This window comes from Acartia tonsa, chromosome 11, assembly GCF_053477335.1.
Source record: "Acartia tonsa isolate MP-2025a chromosome 11, ASM5347733v1, whole genome shotgun sequence".
Taxonomy (NCBI): domain Eukaryota; kingdom Metazoa; phylum Arthropoda; class Copepoda; order Calanoida; family Acartiidae; genus Acartia; species Acartia tonsa.
The window spans coordinates 28,689,815-28,714,251 of NC_137270.1; the positions used below are offsets into that span (position 1 = coordinate 28,689,815).

The 24,437-nt window shown below is 31.1% G+C and overlaps 2 protein-coding genes across 5 annotated transcripts; both read left to right on the forward strand.

Annotated features, from left to right (window-relative positions):
• The first annotated feature begins 1,360 nt into the window (after positions 1–1,360).
• Positions 1,361–8,717, forward strand: LOC145331757 (RCC1-like G exchanging factor-like protein). The gene is made up of 16 exons (XM_080176587.1): positions 1,361–1,496; positions 1,794–1,863; positions 2,833–2,875; positions 3,117–3,180; positions 3,710–3,867; positions 4,127–4,185; positions 4,551–4,634; positions 5,196–5,289; positions 5,576–5,706; positions 6,041–6,100; positions 6,496–6,589; positions 6,761–6,819; positions 7,125–7,193; positions 7,514–7,622; positions 8,051–8,130; positions 8,497–8,717. The coding sequence occupies exons 1-16, from the start codon at positions 1,363–1,365 to the stop codon at positions 8,572–8,574; spliced, it is 1,386 nt and encodes a 461-aa protein (XP_080032713.1). The 5' UTR covers positions 1,361–1,362; the 3' UTR covers positions 8,575–8,717.
• A 50-nt stretch (positions 8,718–8,767) lies between these two features.
• Positions 8,768–21,612, forward strand: Vps4 (vacuolar protein sorting 4). 4 transcript variants are annotated; one of them, XM_080176588.1, is made up of 17 exons: positions 8,768–8,900; positions 9,334–9,377; positions 9,596–9,676; positions 10,271–10,325; positions 11,132–11,197; positions 12,283–12,393; positions 13,019–13,103; positions 14,185–14,249; positions 15,000–15,098; positions 15,410–15,468; positions 16,028–16,125; positions 16,676–16,763; positions 17,067–17,147; positions 17,426–17,529; positions 18,915–19,039; positions 19,469–20,018; positions 21,471–21,612. In XM_080176588.1, exons 1-16 carry the CDS (start codon positions 8,856–8,858, stop codon positions 19,577–19,579), a joined length of 1,317 nt encoding a protein of 438 aa, XP_080032714.1. In that variant the 5' UTR covers positions 8,768–8,855; the 3' UTR covers positions 19,580–20,018; positions 21,471–21,612. The 4 variants fall into 4 exon arrangements, with proteins under 4 accessions (XP_080032714.1, XP_080032715.1, XP_080032716.1 ...); XM_080176589.1 differs by having other exon boundaries at positions 19,469–20,011; XM_080176590.1 differs by having other exon boundaries at positions 19,469–19,955.
• The last annotated feature ends 2,825 nt before the right edge of the window (positions 21,613–24,437 follow it).

A 24,437-nucleotide genomic window follows, 5' to 3' on the forward strand; every position in this document is an offset into this window, starting at 1 on the left:
ACTTGTTCAAAATGTTATTACTTGGTAATGACTAATGCCCTTTATCAGGAAAGAAATTAACAGAAACACTTTGAAATAGCCCTAAACCTGCATTAGACCAATTTTTGATCTTCAGATAAGTAAAAGAATAAATAGAGCAAAGATATCTTATAACTTCTTATTCATCCTAAAGGGAAAAAATGACAAGAAAAAATATCAGGGCTTTTATTAAAAAAGGTAAAAAAAGTAAATCTATATTTTTGATTATGATGAACAGCTTCTAATAATACATAAATCCAGTTTCATTCTGAATCATAAACATTTTAGGGAAGCACTTTTATTTATTTAATATTATTATTTTTATCTTCAAAAAAGTCATATACTGTGAATAATAAACCTTATATTGACAATTAGTGTTTAAAATTTGTTTATAAAAGTATGTATTTCAATTCTAAATCATATATGTTAAAATAGAAAATTATATAGGTTTTGGTATAAAAACAGCTTCAAAATAACCAAACCTAGGGTATAATACCAATTATATTTAGTTTAATTATTATTTTTATGCTCTAATGATTGTAAGTGATTAAAAGTAAGCAAATGTTTCTACAAGGGAAAATTTATTTTTCGTGTAGAAGGCATTAAAATATTAATATTTGGTTCTGTCAAACAACTAACAGTAACTCCAGCATTCATGTATAAATTACTTTGTTTAGAAATTTTACAAAATAAATTCTGCAGAAAAACCTCTTTTTCAGCTTAAATTTCTTTAAAAAGTGTGTTTCTCGACTTGATGCAAGTAAATATTTTTTAAAAATCTTCTGAAATTACTGGCAATGGGGAATATATAATTCAGTTTCTAAATTCTGTTATTACTTATCTTTCTTAAAATGGGTAATTGCACTTAATGCATTTAAACTTGAATTTAGTGAACTGCATATTTTTTTCTGTTTAATAGGTGTAAGTACATCTATAGGACATATATTTGAAATAAATTAATTTTCACCACGAAGTTTTAAAATTATCAAGACTTGTTATTCATATTTTTTTAATATATATATATGCAACTTATTTGACTGTCCTGTTTTCGCAAAAAAAGCATGATGACTTTTTTTTGTGGTGCCTAATTGATTAATCGATTGCCATTTTTTGTAATACAAAATTATATATTTATATGGCATTCTTCCAGCTTACGCTTGCAATCAAACTCGTTAAATGCACTTTATGCAACTATCCCTTTGGAGGAGTTATGATGATTTTTATTTCACTGCTATATCCCTCTAGAAGTTTCAGTATTATGTTTTTAGTTTTCCTGAATTGGAGGAATGATTTTGTTTATTTTCATCAATGACAATAATAACATTTATCAAAATTTCAGATAAAATGTTAAAAACATCACTAAAAGCTTTTCAGCTAAGTTCCTCAATATTTATTAACAATGTACCAAGATTTTCAACTTCATGTATATTAACCAGTACCAAAAAACAGAATGAAAAGCATTTAAAACGAGGAACTAGGTAACTATGCTTAGACGTTTATAATATATAATGTATATATGAAACATTACACTTTAATTTTTATTCAATTAAAAACAAGTACATCGAATAAAAATAAGAATAATTTTGGTGCAAACTTTTTTTTAAAAAAATGTCTAAAATATCAAAGTACCAAAAAATACATGGACAGACAAGTTAGCTATAAAACAAATGTTCAAAGTCATAAAAAGAGAACATATGATAAAAAATAGAAACCCTTAAAAAAATACATAAAATTCTCATATCTATACACCAGTTTTAAAATAATTTTTTAATTAGATTTTTTGACAAAGACGAATCGGATATTCCCATTTTTCAATATATTGAAGACAAACCAGAAAAGAAACAGGTATTATCCACCTTAAAAAAAAAATCAAGCAAAGTGTTTTAACTCGAACCCTCACGTTCATTATACTTGATAGATTTTAGCCATAGTTTCTTAGTATTTGTACCTAAATAGCCGTGAAGCAAGACAATACACTTGTATAACTAGCAGATCCAGCTCAAGCTCCTCTTTATTACCTCACTCTCGCCGAATGCGGTGTCCCAATTTAAGTCATTGCATTGTTCTCAATGGCGCTCTTCTCAGAGATGCTTGGGTTAAAGGTTGTACTAAGAGGGGGCGGGGGGGGGGGCCGTAATGACATCTAAACCTAAACAGTGAGCAAAATGGTCTAATTATAGAGTTAGATTCTAGAAACTAGGTACATAGCCTTGTCAAATAGGTACTACATCTAAATGAGAAAAAAAATCTAATTTTTTTTTATTTTTAGGTTAGGGTAGAAAACCCTGCGGAAATGGGATTTTTATGCCTTTTGGACTATTTTGATGTAGATACTTGCTTTTATTGTTTTTTCCTTAATTAAATAATTTAAGGTAAGTTTCTACATCAAAATATAACAAAAAAGGCCTGAAACCCCATTTCCACTGGGTTTTTCTTACCTAACCTAACCTAAAAATATTTTGTTTTTCCATTTAGATGTAGTATCTAAAGGACTAGGCTTATGTACCAAGTTTCAAGGACCTAGCTCAATATTTAGACCATTTTGCTCACTGTTTAAGTTTAGATTTGATTACGCACCCCCCCCCCCCCCCCCCCCCCTTTAAATGTTCGTGACTATCTTGTATCCAAACTTTCTACATCTCTCTTCTTACGCGAATTACGTGAATGGATTCCACAACACATTAAATTGTGTGACTATTGTTTGGAACTTTTAGCTTTGTATGACAATAATTTGGTATTCCTTATTTTAAAAAAGCTTATTGATATGATTTTTTAAGATTCCATTTGTATGATAAACTTTTTGTGTATTTGTAGAGGTTGTACATGTGGGGAAACACTGAATTTGGCCAGCTTGGTCAACAGGAAAAAGATTTTAATATATTTTTAAATTTCATTCAGTCAGCTTATAACAACCATTAGATGTAATTAGATAAACATTCCCCTGAAAAGCGTAATTTGATGTGTGAGATATTCTGCTTCAAACAGAAAAACCTTAATGATCCATAATATTAAAAAAAAGTAGAGCATTATTTGTCCCTCCAGATCTCTTAGGAAAAAGACCCTGATGGCAATTTATATTTATAAAATCTTTTTTATCAAACAGGGATTTTTAGAGCCTAAAGGCCGCAAAAATATAATATCCCAAATGCACAAACCTTTCAGGTAAGAGTTTGATTATTATTCTAAGATATTATCTAGTGTTATTTTGTACCTAGAGATTAAAATTTTCCTTTACCAAAAAGAAATTATTTTTTTTGCTGCCGGACCATTTTATTTTGGCCTTATGTTGTGTTATTCATTACTCTTAATACATAAATACCTATTAAAAACATTACCTATAAAAATAAAAATTGGATTTTTTGTACATGAATTTAAATGAGCAAAGCTTTTCTACAATTAGGATTAGTTCTTTCGTAACAGACAGTTATAATCGTACTATCAATTTCAAATTTTGCAAGCTGATTCCTTTACTAATTTGGCATAATTTGTGAAGCGTAGCAAGTCTTAAAAGTTTTTGAATTTAAGGTAATACCTAGTAATTTTAAAAGTGCTGTCACTGTTATATTTGTAAATATTCTTTTTTTTACTTCTGAGTTATTTTGCTTCGTATTATGGATCGGATGTTTCATCCTTTTTTTTTATGACCAATCCATCCTTGATAAGATACCTAATCAAATATATAATGTTTTAGAATATCTTTTGGCGAGTATGAAGAAATCCGCGAAGTTTCTTGCGGCTACGGATTTACCGTATTTTCAACACAGGACTCCAAGCATCGCGTCTATGGAACTGGCTTTAATCAGGACGGACAAATAGGATTCCATACCAGAAAAGGGGGCAAACCTTTGGGTAATCACCTTTTTTTTACCAGTTATTACACTTCTTTACTCTAAACTCATTGTACTCTTTAATGACAGAAACGGCGAATAAAAAATACCTTTTGATATTCAGATGAAATATCTACTTATTTTACAGGTTTAGTTTGATTGATTGATTAGCCATAGTTTCTTAGAGTTTGAACCTAAGACAAGATTGATCTTTGTTTCCAAAGATTTAGTTATTTTTGTTTAATTTTTTTTTTAATCTATGACAAACTATTTAATTTTAGAAATAATTATACAGCCAGCAAACATAGAAATTCCTTTCCCAAAAGAAGTAAAAATATTGGTAGGTACATAAAAAATCATACCTACTCAAATAAAAACACAGCTTCTCCACAATGAATGTCTGTTAGTCTTTGTTTACTGAGTATATGTCTGTATAAATTCTTTTACTAAGCTAATGATTGTTGAGGTGATGAGTTTGAATCTTGGCCAAAACCACGTTACAGCCAAAGAATTACGACTGCTATGTTAGATGCACGACATAAAGAGTAGGAGTATGGGGAATTGTTTTACCAAAAACAGGCGCAACTCATTACTATGCACAGTTAGGACTTCCAAACAAAGGAAGTTCAATCAAAGGGTTGTTAGTACCTAATCAGATTTTATTCAATAAGAATAAAATGTTAATGATTTTTTCTTTCTTTTTAGAAAGTTTCCTGTGGTCGAGCACACACATTATTGTTGGGTTCTAATGGACGTGTTCTAACACTTGGCAATAATGCTTATGGACAGGTACAATAATGATACCAGAGGCGTGCCCAGGGTTTTGTCAGATGGGTGTTCACACCCATGGTTTTAGCAAGGGGGGGGGGGGTAATGCAACCATCTCGTCAGAAAAAAACCTACCAAGGATTACTCATGCAAAAGTTCAGATCGAAATTCGAATTCTAAGTGCCATTTGCTCCCTCATTGCATTAACCCCCCCCCCCCCTTATTTAAGTTTTGATTTTGAATATATATTTCTCGTAATCGTAGGAACTGACAATTATTTTACAAATATTATTTGTCTGTCTCTAAAGATCTCACAAAGGTCGAATTTTAGGGAAATTTAGAAATACTGATAATTACCAGAGATAATATGTGATAAGACACTTATATTCCCAATTATGATAAATAAAATTTCCTTCTGTTGATAAAATAATTTAGTTAAAATGTTTTTACATCGTTAAGCTATGTTTCAAAGCAAATGAATAGGAATTTGTGAAAAACTAATTTTTGGGACCAGTAGGATCATACAAATACAAAAAATAAGTGAGTAATAATTTTGGCCATCATTTAACTTATTTTATTCAGGCCGGAAGAAAAATAGTGGAAAATGAAGACTATAAAAGAAATAATATCATTAATGAAATTGAACTGGAAGAAAATATTGTTGATATTGTCGCAGGTACGAATCAGATTAGTAATATGACCATTAACCCTTATTAACCGCTGAACCGATATGGTTCTCCTGGGGGGAGGGGGTGTCGAACGGCTTCCCTCCCCATCCATTTAAGTGCCCTTAGAGGCCTATAGGGGCGTAACCGCTAGTAAAAATAATAAAAATCTTAACTCATAATCTTTACTTCCATTGTACCTTAACATTTTTGTCGAATATTAAGTCTAATACCTAACAAGTATTTGACTATCCGTACTTATTTTTATCCTCTATCCATATATCTATCTATTATTAGGCCAAGACCACAGCCTGTTAATAAGTGACAAGGGCCAAGTTTTCTCATGCGGCTGGGGCGCAGACGGTCAAACCGGTCTGGGACATTATAATAATCAAGAAACCTTTGCACTAGTTGAAGGAGATATAAAGGTGAACAAGCACTTTATTAAGGAATTCTAATGTAATAGCTCTTTTTGTTTTTTAAGACATCTATAACGGCTTTACTAAGACATTAAGATAACCAAGAATCATTTCCTAACAGGGAGGGAGTAATCTACAGAGGGTACAATTTAAATAGCATCATTGGGGATGTAAATCAATTTATTGGCCATTATCTTATCCTTTTATATCCCTGATTCCATACAGCCCAAAGGCATAAGAAAGGAAAATATTCAAATATTTTATTTTGTGGGACGCTTCGTATTGGTCTTGGATAGTTTGAAACTCTTGAATATTGTTTCTGAAAATAATTTTGATTACTTAGAATGAGAAAATTGTGAAAGTTGCTTGCCGAGCTGATAATGTTTTAGCATTAAATGATAAGGTAGGCAATTGTTATTGATAATTTTTAAATAGATATCCTCATTTTTAAAGTATTAACAATATTTTGCCTGAAGCTTAAGATCTTAACAACTACTGAACCTATTAGGTTCACTATGTAAGGTAAGCTTAACAGAGGTCCTGTGATGGTTTTAGACTATTTTATTTTTAGATTTAAGTCTTGAATGGTATTAAGCTATTTGTAAAGCCTTTCTCTGCTCGTTGAATATAGAGCCTTTGGATGCCAGGGGCGTAACCGCTTTAAATATAATTATAAGATTTAATATTGATTAAATTTATGATACATTTAAATGTTTTGTTACATCATTGAGATATCTTTGAAGTACTGAGTTTTTTAAACCACTTTATTATACTCTTTGTAACTTTTTTATAAAACAGGGTGAACTCTTTGGATGGGGAAATTCTGAATATGGACAATTTAGAGAAATTACTGAAGAACAACAAATAAATCTACCAACACATTTACCCTTCGGTAAGTATATTTGATTACATATATAAGAAGGAAAATTATGTCTATAATTAGCGTAGCAATAACAAGCTGGAAATATTTGAAATCGTCAAAATGTTAATTTTGTATGAAAAACAAATTCTTAAAAAATCAGTCTATAAGTACCTATAGAATTTAATTAACTCTTTTATTTAGACATTGGTAGAATCAAAGATGTTGCAAGTGGTGGAACTGTTTGTTTAGCCCTAAATGAGGTAAGCTTAAAAAAAGAATGGTTCAGCCAATTAGCAGACTAAAAGAAAAGCTTTCGCTGTCTGATTCAAATAAATAATGAATTACAGTAGGTAAAAAATATGCCAACGGACAATAAATTTATGTTTCCTTAAATTCTTATTTTTTCAAGAGTTATTATAAATATTTACAGTTCATCAAAAAACAAAAGCTTACTAAATCTAATGTTTCTCCTTTTTTGGTGTGTTTTAGACTTGGTTAAAAAAAGTGCCTCTCCCCATTTTTCCTGTTTTTTCTCAAAGCAACATGCAATACTTTGTTTCCTTAGGATGGACATGTTTATGTTTGGGGCTACGGAATTTTGGGCAAAGGCCCTAATTTAAGAACAGCATTTAAGGTAACAAAACTTTTAATAACTTTGATTAAAAAACGATTTAGATTATCTAACTTATTTCTGATACGTGTGTGAAAGATATCTGTGATTTCGGTTCTTTTAACAGCATTACTTTAAAATAATTATGATAATTCCGTCCATAAATAGATAAGATTTAATTGCCTGCAATATTTTTACATTTGTATATTTTAGAATTGTTGATTTTAAATACCTATTAGGTATATTACTAAAACTACCAAGACTTTTTAAATTTTGAAATATTGAATTATAATAAAATTTGTTTTAAAAGCATATTGTCAATATTAATTTTGTCTGTTTTTTAGCCCGAAATGATACCAGCAACTTTGTTTGGTACAAATACATTTTCACCTGAGGTCAGAGTTGTTGGATTGTTTGCTGGCATGGACCATCAGGCTGCACTCAATTCTGCAGGTAGATAAAAGTTTTTATATGAAAGGTGTTAAAAACCCTAATCGCTCCACTTTTTTAAATATAAACGCTTCAGTTTTGGTAAAAAACTTTTTTAAAATTACCTAATCCAATTCATGCTTCAGCAATGAAAATAAGAAATCAATGTTCAACTTTGAATATACTCGCATATCCTGACTGCTCGAGACCTAGCCCTTGTGGGGAATTTTAAAAGTACAAACCGTCTTAAGTGTCTTGAAACCTTGTAGATAATGTTTAGGGTCTTTAATGAAGCATGTAGAAATCTTTTTTTTATAGACACCTTAACCATGTTTCTAACTTAATTCTAGCCAATTTGGCATAAAAAAGACAGACCCATCAAACATTGAAAAATAACAACTGTTTTTTTAAGAACCAACTAAAATTACTTTTCATTGTTTTTTAATATTTAGGAGATTTATATATCTGGGGAAAGAATAGAAACAAATGTCTAGGCCTTGGAGACCAGGGCGATCAAAACTTTCCAATGAAGGTTACCTAGTTAATATTTTTAATGCTCTTTGACACAGTTTTTCCGTTCTAATGAAAATGTCATTTACATTTACTTGCCTGATTTTAGAGATGGTTTGTTGTTATGTTTTATGAAGATTCTTTTGAGCATTTATTCTTTAACTTTTTTTCTCTTAAATATGATTTTTATGGCTATATTAGACAGGCCTTTGATAGGTTTACTATGATTGATAAAAAAAATAAAGCAATCACATTCTAATAGTCTATTTTTTGTCAATTAAAATCACTGAAATATAACCTCTCCATATTCTATTGATTTAAATCTGTTGATAAACATTTTGCCGAATAATATTGTCATCCTTGTTATTAAATTTTCAGATTTATTTAGGTTTGTGTAGGTGGAAAGGTAGAAAAGGTCTCGCTGGGAGTTGATCACTCAGCTGTTATAGCTACTGCATGGACATGAAACTTGGATCTCTTATTATTTCATTAAGTTTACTATAAATATTAACAAGAAGAAGTCAATAAAAAATGTATTCTTAGAAAGTTTATAGTAGCTGTGATTTGATTACAATTTGTACCTGATTAAGAATATTTTGGAGGGAAAAATATGAGGAGGGGAATTTGGTATTGAGACAAAATTTATTGATTTGTTACCTTGGTATCAATTTTTAATTGTGAATTTTTCAGAAAAAAAACAACTACATAGAAAATAAGATTGGTTGAAATAAACCAATCTTTGATAGAATGTCAGGGAATACTTTACAGAAAGCTATAGACCTAGTTACTAAGGTGAGTTAATGTTTTGTTGCAAAGCTACCTTCTCAAAAAGTGGACGTGTTTTTTTCAGTAATTTTAATTAATCTTTATTTCTTTTTGCTTTGTATTAGAATGATAAATCTATAGTATAGATGGATAATTAGACATCTAAATGGATCCCCCAGGCTGTTACGGACCTTTTTCGTCGGCTAGCAAATAGTTTTCTGCTACTTGGCTGTGTTGATATTCCTGACACTATTGGTTGATTTTTAAGACCAAATTGAGAGTCGGCACAAGGTCCTTGGGATGGGGACAATGACATACAGTTATTTAACCCCTTACCCCTCTAGTTTTTCACCATAATATTAGAATTTTTATTGCTTTATGTGTAAATGGCAGTCTCCCATTTCAAAATACAAAAAACATTGTAAATTTATTTTTAATAAAACAACATTTTTGATTACAGGCTACAGAAGAGGATAAAAAGAAGAACTATGAAGAGGCTTTAAAGTAAGTATTACAGATATTTTTCTGTGGGATGCTAAATTATAGGATTAGTTGGCTGAAACAGTTTCTTAATTGAATACCTATTTAAATGAAAAAAAATAGTATTGTTCTCAATAATTAAAACTAATTAATTTTTTATCCCGAGCTGTATATGAAGAAACTAAAATCCTCTAAATTATAAACATGTGAAAAATTTTCTAAATTTAAATATTTCTATTTAGATTATATGAACACGCAGTGGACTATTTCCTTCACGCTATCAAGTACGAGGCTCAGAATGACAAGGCAAAAGAAAGTATTAGGTTAGTTTTATTATGTATTGCAAGGGTGTATATTCTGCATAGGATCCCCTGCTAAAGTGGGAGGGGGGGGGGGGGGAAGAAATTATCAGTTCTGAAAACATTTTTTTCCATTATTTCCCTCTCATTGCAGGGGGAAAAAACTATAGGGGGGGGTGAAATATTTTACAGTCTGGGATTAAAATAAATCATGTGCAGAATATTTAATAACAAAGGTACTTTTAATGCCAATTGCATTTTAATGTTGGTCTCATTGCTTATTCATTATTGTATTATAAATACAGATTAAAATGCAAAATAAGATTGTAATAACGCACTTAGTACTATTACAAAAATCTTTAAAACAAAACCAATAAATCTGTAGGTATAAAGCCTATTATCTAGGGGGTGCCAAACCCCTCTCCCCAAAATAACTAAAACTTACACATTCTTTTCATTGAAAGTACAATTTAATCATTTTAACTTTGAGAATCACTTGTTATTAGACAAACTAAGAAATTTAAAACTTCTCTATTCATTTTAATAGTTTTAGATAGTTTTATAATGGGTTATTAAAGAACTAATAATGACATCTTTAATTATTTCTTTTTTGTTTAGAGCAAAATGTTTACAATACCTGGACAGAGCTGAAAAACTTAAAGAATATCTGAGGGTAAGTTTTTAAATCAATACCTTTCTTAAACGTAATATAGTTCCAGTTAAAGAAGGGAGACACGATTAATGTAGAGTAAGATATCTATATAAGATGGAAATAATTTTAATGTCGGAGGTAGATTTGAAATCTGCATCAAATTTTGAGGATTTTATATAAAATTCGTTTTTTTGTATAATTCTTTATTTAAAAGCGCAAATACAATTTAAGTCAATTAATTTTGACATCCGTGATAGGTGGGTTGAAAACTACCTGCGCTCTAATTAGTTGAATGATGTATGACACTTAAGCTTCTCCAATCAGCGCGCAGATAGTTTTCAATCCACCAATCACAGATTTCAAAATTAATGAACTTAAATTGTATTTGCGCTTTTAGATAAAGAAAGAATTATACAAAAACGGATTTCATAAAAAAAAATCCCTAAAATTTGATGCAGATTTCAAATCTACCTCTAACATTAAAATTCTTTCCAACTTATATATCTTATTGTAGAGTATTGAAGTATTGTGTAGTGTGTACATTAAAAACATAAGTTATACCTATTCATAGAGTTTAGGTGATTTCATGACTTAAGTAGTTACTTTAAATGTACGAAATGTAAATAAATTACAAGATCTCTAAAAAGATACAATCTAACAATATCTCTTTATTTGGGCATATAATATAGTTTTATTAATAAACTCTTGTAACTAAAGAACAAGAAAAGAATAAGCCAAACAAATACACAACTGGGATGCTGCAGGTGTTACCTTACTTAGGTCCTATACAACTATTACTTTATAATATCTAGTAAATATATTTTCAGGATGGAAAGAAAAAGCCAGTGAAGGATAGTGGTGGTGGTGGTGGAAGTTCTGGTTCAGACAAAAAGGTAATTTTACCTCTATTTTTATTTATTTCGTATTTTCAATTTTTAAAAAATGCCCTAAATTTTATTTTAGAAATCTGTAGACGCTATTTTTATTCTCAGACTTAAACGATAATCGTAACTGAAGATTGCTGTAATGCACGAAACATGATGGTTTACAAATAATCTTTTGTTATACATTCTATGTGGACTACCTATATATTTTTATATCTATTTTTATCTTAATATTCCTTTTAAACCAATAATATAAGGGGGGGGGGGGGGGTTAATGCAACCATCTCGTAATCAATGTATAAATGGCACTTAGAATTCGAATTTCGATCTGAAATTTTGCATGAGTAATCCTTGGTAGGTCTATTTTCCCTAAATCGAACAAATTTTTTAGGGCAAATCTGTCATAAATTACGTAGGAATCTACTTTTTGGAACATATTTCTGCTTTAAATCATGTGAAATGATACAAAAAAACATTTTTAAATTTCTAGTACCAGTAACTACCGGCTAGAACCGTTTGAAAACGTTTTGGAGCAGCAAAGAATATTATGTGGAGATAGGTTTCGTGATAATTTCTTTGAAAATAAGCCAAAAAATGGCTAAACATCTGAGCCGCCAGCCGTTAGCCGTTACTTTTCCAACTTTTTGTTCGATTTAGGGAAAATAGACCTACTACCACGGATAATTCATGCAAAATTTCAGATGGAAATTCGAATTCTAAGTGCAATTTATACATTGATTACGAGATGGTTGCATTAACCCCCCCCCCCCCCCCCCTTATAGAGTAAAGACTAGAAGTTATTATATCAATCTTCCCTCTTGTTCTCCTAATATTTAAAAGTACAGATTATTACACATAATATTTAATCATTGATTTGGTAAGTCAACATTTAGATTAAAAGGTGATTTATCTTTATTATGTAGTTTTGATTTACTTTTGTTAATTTTTAATAATCTTTCTGCCTTGCTTTCTGTTTTATTATTGGTATATAATATTTATAAACCTTCACAGGACCTATGAGAAGCTACCCTCTAAAGGAGAACCATGTCGATATCTAATTAATTATCTATCTTTCTATCTATTCTGCTTTTTAGGGGAGCGACGATGAGGATGATAGTGAAAAGAAAAAGTTCCAGAATAAGCTGGAGGGAGCTATTGTGGTGGAGAAACCAAATGTCAAGTGGAGCGATGTCGCTGGTCTAGAGGTTAGTCGACCCTCCACTTTTGATTTTAGTTTGGAAGAAAGTAAAAAATGTGGTGGGTATTTTTTCATGGGGATTTTCTTCTTTAGAGTGTAGATTCATCCTCCCCCAATATACTCATAAGCCTTTCTTGGACTTTTGAGCAGTGTTGCTGATCCAGATCCGCAGCAAGGATCCGCATTTTTTTGAGTCCAAGGATCCGGATCCGAAAAAAAATGCGGATCCGGATGTAAAAATCTACCTAATAAAATACCTAGTCACTTACAAATTTACAAAGGAGGACATCATCTCAGACATTCTCGTGATGAGAGCCAATCTTTAAGGTTTAGGTTCAGACTTGAAAATTAAAAGTATATTTGACTTCGAGATTAAAGAATAAATATTTTTTGAAAAATTGGGTGATTTTATTTTTATTTTCAAGGATCCGCACTGACCAAATTTGGAGGATCCGGACCTGCTTACAATCAATGCGGATCCGCAACACTGCAGTTTTAAGAAGCTCCAGATTTCTGTCTACAATTTATTTTTATTCAAAAAATAATTTAATACGGCATCTAATCCTTTTCAACTGTATTGTTGTAATGTAATATATTTGCCTTTTAATTAAAGTGAACTTTTATATTTTTAGTCAGCCAAAGAAGCTTTAAAAGAGGCCGTCATTTTACCAATCAAATTTCCACATTTGTTCACTGGAAACAGAAAACCATGGAAAGGTAAGTTTTTAATCTTTTTTTGTTAACAAGCAGAGCTTCTTTGTAATCTCAAATGTCCTTTATTCGTCTGTTAGCAACGCTACGTTTAAAGAAAACGTGGTTTTTACAGCTGATGTCAAACATATTTCTTAAAGATTCCCGTGCCTAATTCAAACTAAGTTACCTACTCTATAACTAACTTTTTCCACATTTGTTTTTTAATTACACCGTGGATGAGTTAGGTACAACTTCTATCTTTAAAATTCATGTAATTTTCGAGGCTGCTATTTCAGTTCGGTGTCTGATACTTCAATATTGAAATTTCATAGTCTGTGTTTTGTAAAAGTACGTTAGTTAATTGGTCGAGATGTCATTTTTATTGATGAGATTAATTTTCTATCTAGATAAGTTATTATTTTTTGTTTTTATGAAACTTACGAAAATCTCATCTCCAGATTTATAGGGAAGCCTCACTTCTATATATCTAACTTTTTTCTTTGAATTTAGATTAAAGTTTTGCGTAATTAGTTTAATATAAACTTGGCAGAAACTATTTCTTTCGTCATCTTGAACAAAGTATCTAGATTTTAGGAGAAGCTGTGATAAGTAAATTAAGTATAGATAAATTTTCTCCAAATTCGTATACAGTGGTTTGTCGGGGGGAGGTGTTTACATCCCCCATACTAAATAAAGTAAGGTTTTAACACTATGTCTTACAACCCCCTGAAGATTATATCACAACGAACACCCCCTTTATTTGAGTGGGTTATCAAAAAATCGCAAGGCATAGTTGGTTCAAGATTTACAGTTGTGCTTAGTATAAACCTGTGAACGCCACTGCTATTTTGTGTAAAATTTTGTCTTTGTTAGATGTTGAACATTGAGTTAAAATAGGTTACAATTTAGATATCAAGCCCAACCCTAATTTGCATTATACTTTGCTTAAAGATTTTCAAGAATGTTAATCTAGCATTTTAAATTTTAAAAAAATTAGGCTTACTTATTTAAATATTCAAAATTAAAATGAGGATATTCATTTATATTCTATTTAACCTATCCTGATTAAATCATTAAAATATTCAAATAAAACCTGTTTTTTTAGGTATATTGTTGTTTGGTCCTCCTGGTACCGGTAAATCCTACCTGGCCAAGGCTGTTGCTACAGAGGTATGTCATTTATCAACTAGAGGGATATTCTGCACAAGATTTATTTTTTTCACTGGCTGCAAATATTTCATTTTCTCCCCCGAGGAGGGAGAAAAAATGTTTTCATTTCTCTTAAATTTTTTTCCCCTCCTTCATATTTTTCTTTCCTCCAAGGAGGGTAAAAAATGGAGAGAAAAAAATGTTTTTGGTACTGTTTATCTCTTCATTTTTTCCCCTCCCACACATCCCCCCCCCCCCCTTTAGCAGGGGGTCCCATGCAGAATATACGCCCTTATCAACTGTCTATCTAGATCTTCGCCTTTTTTCATTATACCACACCTTTTTTTTGTCGGGGATGTGTTGGCGGTACCGTTTGGACTATATTGCGACATTTTACTAAATCATTTTGTTAAGCATATGACTTCAATAGCATGTATATTGTATACCTTGGATATGTATTTACCAATAAGAAGGTTCAACTTATTAGCAAGCACAGTTAGGACAGTAAATATAGCTAACCAATAATTATTTTTTGCTTTCTATCTAAATATCTATCCATCCATTCATTTCTCTGTCCATCTAGTATCTAATTATCTACTTGTATGTCTATGCTAGGTCCATACACTGAAAAACAATGTCTACACACACTTGTATATGCAAACAATTCTACTTACTTTTCTATAACTTCGTCTTTGTTTCCAAATAGTTGGGTAATCTATCTCTTAATCTATTCTGATCTATCTATCCAACCTTCCCTATTTATCTATCTAGGCAAACAACTCAACTTTCTTCTCTGTGAGTAGCTCCGACCTTGTTTCCAAATGGTTGGGAGAATCAGAGAAATTGGTCAAGAACCTGTTCGAAATGGCCAGGAAAAATTTATGGATATAATAACTAAAACATAAACTAAAACGGAGGGACGTAAAACGCTAGTGACAGACATACTGATTTTGAGTTATAGGGTAGACGGTTATTAATCCTAGAATTGTTTATGTTTATAAAAAAAAGCTTCAAAAGCATACTTCAGCACATTTAAATTCCTTGTCATTACCGTTTTGGGTTGACAATTGGACAAAGAATAGATGCTCATTTCTCAGAAAATCACACAGAAACGTGAATCTTAATAAATAAAGAGTAACTTGACATTTAAAAAAGATATCTTTAATTTTTCTTGAAACTCTAGGGAACAAAAACCGTCCATTATATTCATTGACGAGGTTGATTCCCTTACGAGTTCAAGGTAAAGATTGTTATTTAATTTGCGGTATTTGGTACTTTAGAATGTAATTTCCATTCGTGTTTGGTGTTATTTGTATATGAATTAGTGTGACTGCCCTATTGGATCATCTTAGCTGTTTATCTTCTGACATTCAACAATTAAGGGGGAGGGGACTTTTTTACAATGTACACTTTCACTTAAACAGTGAGCTCTGAAGCCTCTATACAAAATATAGGTCTAAAACTTTTTGCAATTGGTCTAGGAATATTCTAATTGCAAAACTTTGAACTTTTTAATTTGGCGGTTTGGTGGCTAACCGGCAGCCGCCAACCGCTGTCTGGTGCAATTTTTCTGCTATGCTTGTGACTTTTTAACATATAATCTTATTCTTATGGGTGTGTTATGGAGGTGATTTCACTTGGGGGAGGGTGATGGTACTTTCACGCAAAATAGCTTTAAACCTTCCCAGGACCTACCTATTTGAAGCTACCCTGTATAGTAGAACCATATTAGTTTAGCGGTTAGCGAGATCCTTTGACTTTCAATATTGTTTCCATGTATACTTAAATATTTTATTTAGGTCTGACAATGAGTCTGAATCTGCTCGGAGGATCAAGACAGAGTTTCTTATTCAGATGCAGGGAGTTGGCAATGATAATGATGGCGTTCTAGTACTTGGTTAGTTTTTGTGCAAAGATCTACTAAAGGGATAAGACAATGGCCGCTTAATTGATGTACAATACATCCCCAATGTTGATAACCAAATTTACTTTTTCTTTAGCGTAAAATTAGTAGTTGAAACGTTTGAACAATCAACTTAAAAAAACAACTAATCAAAAATCACTAAAGTCCCCACAGTTGTAATGCAAACTAATAAGAAAATAGTATGTACCTATTATAAAACTTTGGGGACTACCTTAATGAACAGCTAATTGTCTCTTATCTCTCTCTCTGTTCTTTTTACATGTAGTAATTACTAATATTAAAGATAGTCGTTCCTCAACTAACATACCTATGTGAAAAAATCTGACCAGCAGGTTTGTAATAGACATACTGACTTCCTTGCCTTGATTATAGAGTTAAATCTACGCTATTATACGATAACTTCTTGTTACTTGTATCGTTAAGCTTGGTTTGATAACAGTATTAAACATGTTTAACCGTCAAAGATTCTAGGGACACAGCTGAAATATAGAGAAGAATCTAAACCGATTAATTATATTTCTAGGTGCAACAAATATTCCCTGGGTTCTTGACTCAGCCATAAGAAGAAGATTTGAGAAAAGAATTTACATCCCACTTCCAGAAGAATCTGCTAGGAACTTTTAACTAATTATTTTAACAGTAGTGTACCTATTCTATTAGGTACCTACTATAATGTGAAAAAAAATAATGAATTCTTTTTAAAAATATTTTCAAGAGGTACCGACTCCCAAGGGGATTCCGTGCAAAATATATATCATATACCCTTGCACTGCTGTAGGATCCTTGTTCTTGTTCTTTAGAAGAGTCCCTCTTTATAAGGGGATTTTATCTTCTCTGTCAGACTTTAATAACATCCATGTGGTATAGGAAAAAGTTTACACATTTACAATAAAAATAAATAGGTAAAATTGTGATAGAGGGACCATGTTTAAACTTCATATGGGATCAACACCTTGTAGCTTAACAGAACCAGACTACAGAGAACTAGCTAAAAAGTAAGTTTTAAGTAATCTTATAGTTATAGAATATTTTCAATGTGTATTTTTTTATTTCGCCAAATAATTTTAACTAAGGGGGTCATTTTTTCGCGTATTTTCCTAAAGTTGCGTGTAACCGTTTCGTCAAATGCGCTTATTAAGTCAAACTGTTCTTGATTATGGCCAAATGAAATGGTGATAATTAAGAACAGTTTGACTAAATAAGAGCATTTGACCAAAAAGTTTCAACCAAATTTTCGGAAAATTAACCCCTTTCAATAATAATTTTTTTTCAGTACTGAGGGATATTCTGGAGCAGATATTGCATTAGTAGTGAGAGATGCTCTTATGCAGCCAGTCAGAAGAGTTCAACATGCGACACATTTTGTGAAATGTTCAGGTAAGTTACAATCAATTACAGTACTATCGGCTGCGCCCCTAGCATCTAGGGGATTTATATTTGAAGGTATATGAAACTGCAAAAAATAGCTTAAATCCATACCCTGACTTTATATAAAAATTATGGACCTAAATCCATCCATGGACCAATAAGAAGCTTCACTGTAAAGGAGAATCATATCGGTTCAGAATAGGATATAATAATCTCCCCCCTTTCTCTTAAATATTTTGTCCGATTGTTCATTAATCTTTCCTCATTTTATAACTAATCAATATTCTACTCATTTTTTAAGTTGAGGTTTGTCAAAATATTTCACACTTTTTCAATTTTGTAATGAATAGGTATTCCCATCCCATTAAATATTTTTTTTTTTGGTAGAATATATTGGCATATGGAGATTTTTAGGGGAGTTCAAAGAATCAATATATGCTACTCATTTAGTTAGGGTTTATTATATTTACACAATCAAAAGTTTGGTACCTATAGAAAGTAATAAGCTCTATTTTTGTCCAATTTTGTAATTTTTAGAAGAGTATCTTGGCAGTTTGTAAAGTATATTAAATGCAAATCAAACAGGGTGGGGAAAAACCCAGGTTTTTTTTAAAAAGCTCAACCCAACCCGTAAAAACCCTTAAAACCCTGGGTTTTAAGGGTTTTTTGGGTTTTATTGGGTTTTTCCATTTAGGAGTCAAATACATTTGATATATTGATGAAATATTAATGTTTATGTTGTTGTAGGTAAAAGGTAAGCTGTCAACACCCCCCCCCCCCCCCCTCCCAGAAATTATTAAGGTCTTCCCCTTTTTACATCCCCTTAATAAAACCCTTTGCACGCCACTGTAACTATTTCCCTTTATAAATTGTTATGTTTTAGTTTAAAAAATCAATTATGATTATGTAATTTACACAATTTATATATCATCAATTTAGTAGCAAAGCGTTTGCTGAAATTAAGTTTTGAAAGAAAGTAATTTCATAAACATTTGAACAATAAGTAGAGCATCATTTATATAATTACTTCATATTTTTTTACGTTTTTTAGGTAAAATTTGCTTTAAAATGTTATTAAATCCTAGTCTTTGAGTAAATAAAGGTTTAATTTGTAAATTTTAACGTGAAATTTCAATGTTTTTTCAAAAACCCAAAAAACCTTGTTTTTTTTTCAATGGGTTTTTAAAAAACCCTGGGTGGGTTTTTTGGGTGGGTTTTTAGTATGCCCACCCTGAAATCAAAACACAATTGTTGAAATTAAACTTCAATGACCTGATTCTAGAAGCTTTATATTTAATTTCAATTTTCAGTGATGTTTCTATGTGTTCTTTATAATGACATTGTTACATAAGTTATACTTTGTTGCATAGCTAATATCATCATTATTTGTCTAGGTCCCTCCAGAGATGATCCTAATGTTATAGTTCATGACCTGTTAACTCCATGTTCCCCTGGAACACCTGGAGCCGTCGAGATGACCTGGCTGGAGGTTCCGGGCGATAAACTTCTGGAACCTGTGGTAAGTTCTGTTAATATTTTTTTATATCATCAAATGATATTTTATAAGTAGAAAAACTAGGTAATCCTGTATCGCTTCGAAACCGATTAATATCTGCTAGATTAAAACCCGTTCTGAACAATACTGAAAATTTATGTATATTTTCGTTTTACAAGCATTTTCTACGAATAATAAAATTAATACAGTTTTTTTGTTTATAATACGATGATATGGATAACTATTTTACTAGTCATGGTTTATATTGCCGGCTTTTCAATATTCTGTTAATGTCTAATGTGGATATATACATCAGCATATTTTAAAATATAAACTAAGAAATAGAAAAGAAATCAAACTCTTTAGTTAAGTCTAACATACACAAATAAATCTTGCACCTGTCAAACATATTTTTACAAACATGTTCATAGATTAATATATATATTTTTGTAGGTGAGTATGACCGACATGCGACGGTCACTGGCAACCCAGAAGCCAACGGTCAACTCGGCTGACCTCAAGAAGCTCGATGACTTTAGAAATGATTTCGGCCAAGATGGTTAAGTTTCGTCACAGTTGTGTCACCGCCGCCTTTATTTTTTCATTTCATTTTTGTGTATCATGCTTCAATTTTGTTTATAATATTTGGCCAAAATTATATTTAAATTTGGGGGAAACTCCTTTACCAGCTTTGACAAAAATACCCATGTAATTAAATGACTTTTATCATTGAGATAGAATAAACCCCAGTTGTTTTTAGAAAACCTGAGAAAAAACCGCAGTTTTTCACATGTGGAATTTTTGCAAACTTTATGCGAAATCTACCCCTCTTTTAAAAGAAAAAAACGTGAACCAAATTAAAATAAGATATAAGGTGGCATAAAATTAATACTTTATATGGTCTATTTTTGTGATATTCTAATAGCGAAAACAATATTAAGTAATGTACTTTTCATTTTCATTATCAAACTAGTTCATTTACAGTGTTTTAAATGTGTAGATGGTTGTTCATTTATAAAGGGCTTTTTAAATTAAAAAAAAATTAAAAATGTTCAAAGATTTTTTGCTTAGTGCTTTTGTATACCTATTGAGTATAATGCTCATTTTAATTTCAACTTTCTACTATTTCATCATGTAACTCTTTCCTTACTTGACATTTATTTTTTGAAATTGATTTCTTATATTTTTTTAATACCTAATTAAAGTAGAGAGCCGTGAAATTAAGTGGGGTATGTCTTCGAATATTTGACGCCAGATTTGAGTTTACATCTTTGAGCCGCAACCAGCCGCTATTATGGATGCCCGTGGCTGCAAATATATTGCGGCTCTTTCGGTTAAGATCGGCAAATCACCAAATTTGATTGATCCGGTTTTAAATCCAGTATATTTATATGTGAACATCCGGGAAGGAAGAGAATAATGGATGATAAATGGGAGAAGCGAAGTGATACTTTGAAACTAAAAGTCAAAGGAACTAGACTGAAAAAAGAGTTACAGCTCTGAGTTTTGGCATTGGAGTTGGTTTAAAGAAGTACAATATAAAGTTTATCTCATCAGAGGATTGAAAGTTGTGTAATTTGGCGAAAAAAGGCAAAAAAAAATCGGCGGGAGTGGCGGTTCCGCCACCGTTTCTTCACAATTTCATATTGTACTCCCATGCCAAATCTCAGAGCTGTAACTCTTTTTTCAGTTTAGTTCCTTTGACTTTTAGTTTTGGTTTCAAAAAGTGTCACTTCCGCCTCCCCCCTTTTTATTTATAGACTGTAAACGATTTAATTTCTTTGCTAGCCTAGAAGTTTTGGTTTAAAATAGATTTTACAAATTTTTTCTCTGACTTCCATCCTGAAGATTTACATAGAATTTTGGGGGGTTTTTTTTCATTAGGGGAAAACTTAATTTATCATCCATTGTCAAATCAGTACATCCCCAATAAAATCACAGTTTTTTTTGCATAATACATTTAAATTTCAGAACAATATTACTTATTTTTTTGATGAAGTACTTTATATTTTACTTTATGTTTTTTATGTTGTAAATTTAAAGATTTTTAGTGATACAAATTAAAACTATTAAATATAAGATAGCACATAAAAGCCTTTAAAAACTTTTAATAGCTTTTAGAATAGGTATAAAAAAGAAATACGTTCATAAAATTTTGAGTTTATTTATTTTAACGTAATTTTTTTCTTTTAAATAATACCTATTAAAGATTTACAAATAAACAAGAATGGTTTTATTCTTAAGTAGCGAAGTGTACGTAGGATTTTAAATAATGATTTTACAGTAGGTATAATTAATCGATTTGATTACGTAATTTGTATGCTATATTTAACAACTTTGATAATGCAACTAGACTTTTTTCATCTTCTTAAAGTCCAAATAACTTAACATATTTTTATTAATTCTAATATAATACTTAAAATGGATGAATAAACATTTCCATCACAAAATATAGAGTGACTTTGCCTCTGCTAAACAATGTACTAATAACAAAAGCAACACCTTATTATGTATTTTTATTATTGTGATTATAAATGATTTATATAACTTATAAATATAATGAACTTGAATATTATAATATATAACTTTCTCAAATATTACGCTAGTTTTATTTAAACAAAGATAATTTTGTTCACAAGAAGCAGAGCAATAACAACCCACAATCTTTTTGTAAGATTAAAAATTAAACAATAATTTGTGATACTATAATTTTCCGAGGTCTGAAGGGATTAGACAATGGACGATAGATAAATGAACAACTTCTAATTTCATTATTTAGAATGATTTTATTGTTGAAAAGTTTGAATACTTAGTTTGTTAAACCTAAGATATGAAGTAATTTCCTAAAGCTTTTAAGTCAACGAATAAAGGAATGCGTTTAAAACAGCACTGTTCAATGTCCCCTTAATCACTAAAAATGATTTTAAAATCTTAGAACACGTTCGTTAAATTACCGTTACTTTTAAACTTCTTGGTTAGGAAAAATTTAAATTTCCAGATTCCTATAAAATGAACTAAAACAATAGAAGTTATTTATCGCATCTTTTTATATGCAGCTTTCCGCGGATATTAAAATGAAAAATTATATGCTTAAAACTAGTTGTGTTAGCCCCATGTCAATTCAGACCTTATAACACATCTATATTTCTTTAGACGTTCTCTTTAGGTGAATACGGTCATCCCAAACAATAAAGTTAATTCCCAAATGCCCCATAAGTCTTTTTCTCTTATTGACTCAGTGACATAAATCTATCTATTTGACATATTCAGAGACAAGGTATATGTACTCTAAAAGAAACGTTTCATAAAAATATCTAACCGATGTTGTTGATAAGACCATCATTCATGTAAAAAAACTTCTACAAGTAAGAGGAGTGTCAACACTCTATAAATAGTTGTTGTAGGTAGATTTGCTTTCTTTTTTTATCCTCCAAAGGGTTTAACAACTCATAGCCTCTTTCCGTTAATAGCAGTGCACGCCACTTCACTACATATGACATTTTTTTTTTGAAGAAACCTTTGTAATTTATGCTGTAAGATGTTTTAATTGCAGGAAAAGGGAAATTCAAGAATCAATACCTAGGTTATTTTTTTTAAATTCTTTTGTTTTTTTTTAGTGGGGTTCATATAATGACATATCCTAATTAAAGAGCATCGATGCTCGGGGATCTAAAGGGATAAGACAATTGCCGATAAATTATGTACATCCCATTTAATTTTCATTCCTTTGTTCCCTGCATGCTAACAATCCAATTCTCCTATTTACACATTAGGTCATTTTTATCAAGTATCGGCTAAATTATCAACACGCAAATTCCGAAGGTTCCACGCCAAACGTAGGAGTGGAAAAACATCGGAGTGGACAAACGCAGGGTTCCAAAACGTCGGAGTGGGACAAACGTCGGAGTGGACAAACACAAGAGTCCCAAAAAAAAAATTTCAATTTTGAATTTATTTTCAATTTGAATTTTTTTTTTATTCTGAATTTTTCTATACAAACCTCGGTCCCGTTATTTTTCTTAGTTAAAGGTTAGGTTAGGTTATAGGCCAGGGGGCCGAGCGCTGCGGCTAGGGGGCCGAGCGCTGCGGCAATGGTCATTATTTTGCAGCCAGGTATATAAAAAAAAATTCAAAAGTCATATTATTAAAATATTGAACACTCCTAGGTTTTACTTAAGCAATGTCCACTCCAACGTTTGTCCCACTCCGACGTTTGGGACTCCTGCGTTTGTCCACTCCGACGTTTGGAGTAGGACCATTCCGAAGATAAAATATTTCAACATTCTGCATCAAACTACTCTAAAAGTCTTGGTATTATCGACATTTTAAACATATCTATTATAATATATCGTTGTTTGTCTTTAGTTATATAGTAGTGCTGCTAATACTCTTTAAGTAATCATCCGTCACAACTACTCTATATATAACAATCGTCAGCTTTACTGTTACCCAAAGTTTTAATAGGGAGTTCTCTTATTCTTTGGCTTGAAAATAAATGTAGGATGTTTTATTAAGTCTTTATTGGCAGGATAGAATCAGCAGTGTTAAAACTATTCAGCCAATAATTCTTATCTGCAGTATGGGTAATTTTATTTATCATAATTGAGGATGTATAATAACAAAAAATTAGTTTTTCCCTATATTTCCCGCCATTATAGTTTTAGTAGTTTGTTAATTTTCCACCACTTCAAATAATTTTGTATTTTTTCTACAAGGAGGGGAAGCCAAAAAATATTAATCTTCAAAAAAGTTATTCCCGAAAACTTTAAACGCTACAAAAGAAATGTTTTCACATTAGAATCTTTGGGGGAAATTAATTTATCATCCCTTGTCTTATACCTTTATCCCTGCCTTTTCCCCAAATACCAATTCTCGGATTATAAAACAATCAATTTTATCCTTTCCGCTGTTTGTAAATAGGCTGATGGATTTTCCTTAGAGAGGGAGTGGACAATGGGCTGTTTATTACACTTGTCCCCAAAGTTTTATATTGACTTAACATCTTTGGGGACTTTTACTGTATTTTTTGGTTGATTCATCAAGATGAGTGTCCAAAGGTTTCTACTTCAAATTGTAATCTAGAGGGTTTACTTTTGTGTATCATCATTAAAAAATAGCTTAAAACCAAAACCTATTTCTCTATACATCAGATTCCAGTCAGACTAGCGACTTTTGCCACAAACAGACGGACAGACAACATTCACCGTTTTTTTTATTATAAGGAAGGAGGGAGGGGATATGGGACTATAGAATTCACTGTTATAACCGTGTTGGATCATAAACTTTGATTACTTTAATAAAATGTTGGTTCTTTGATTTTTAAACGTGTAGTGTCCAAACTCCTGAACCAATAACTCAAAAGTAATTTTGTTTTTCTAAATAAATTTATCATCTATGTCTTATCCCCTAAGATCCCTGATAT

Bases quoted from the DNA above. Each gene is read 5' to 3' on its own strand.
- LOC145331757 (XM_080176587.1), top strand. From the start codon at position 1,363: ATGTTAAAAACATCACTAAAAGCTTTTCAGCTAAGTTCCTCAATATTT. The intron at 1,864-2,832 runs GTATTATCCACC...GTGTATTTGTAG, and splicing joins ACAAACCAGAAAAGAAACAG to AGGTTGTACATGTGGGGAAA. The intron at 6,590-6,760 runs GTAAGTATATTT...TCTTTTATTTAG, and splicing joins ACCAACACATTTACCCTTCG to ACATTGGTAGAATCAAAGAT.
- Vps4 (XM_080176588.1), top strand. From the start codon at position 8,856: ATGTCAGGGAATACTTTACAGAAAGCTATAGACCTAGTTACTAAG. The intron at 10,326-11,131 runs GTAAGTTTTTAA...ATATATTTTCAG, and splicing joins AACTTAAAGAATATCTGAGG to GATGGAAAGAAAAAGCCAGT. The intron at 16,126-16,675 runs GTTAGTTTTTGT...TTATATTTCTAG, and splicing joins TGATGGCGTTCTAGTACTTG to GTGCAACAAATATTCCCTGG.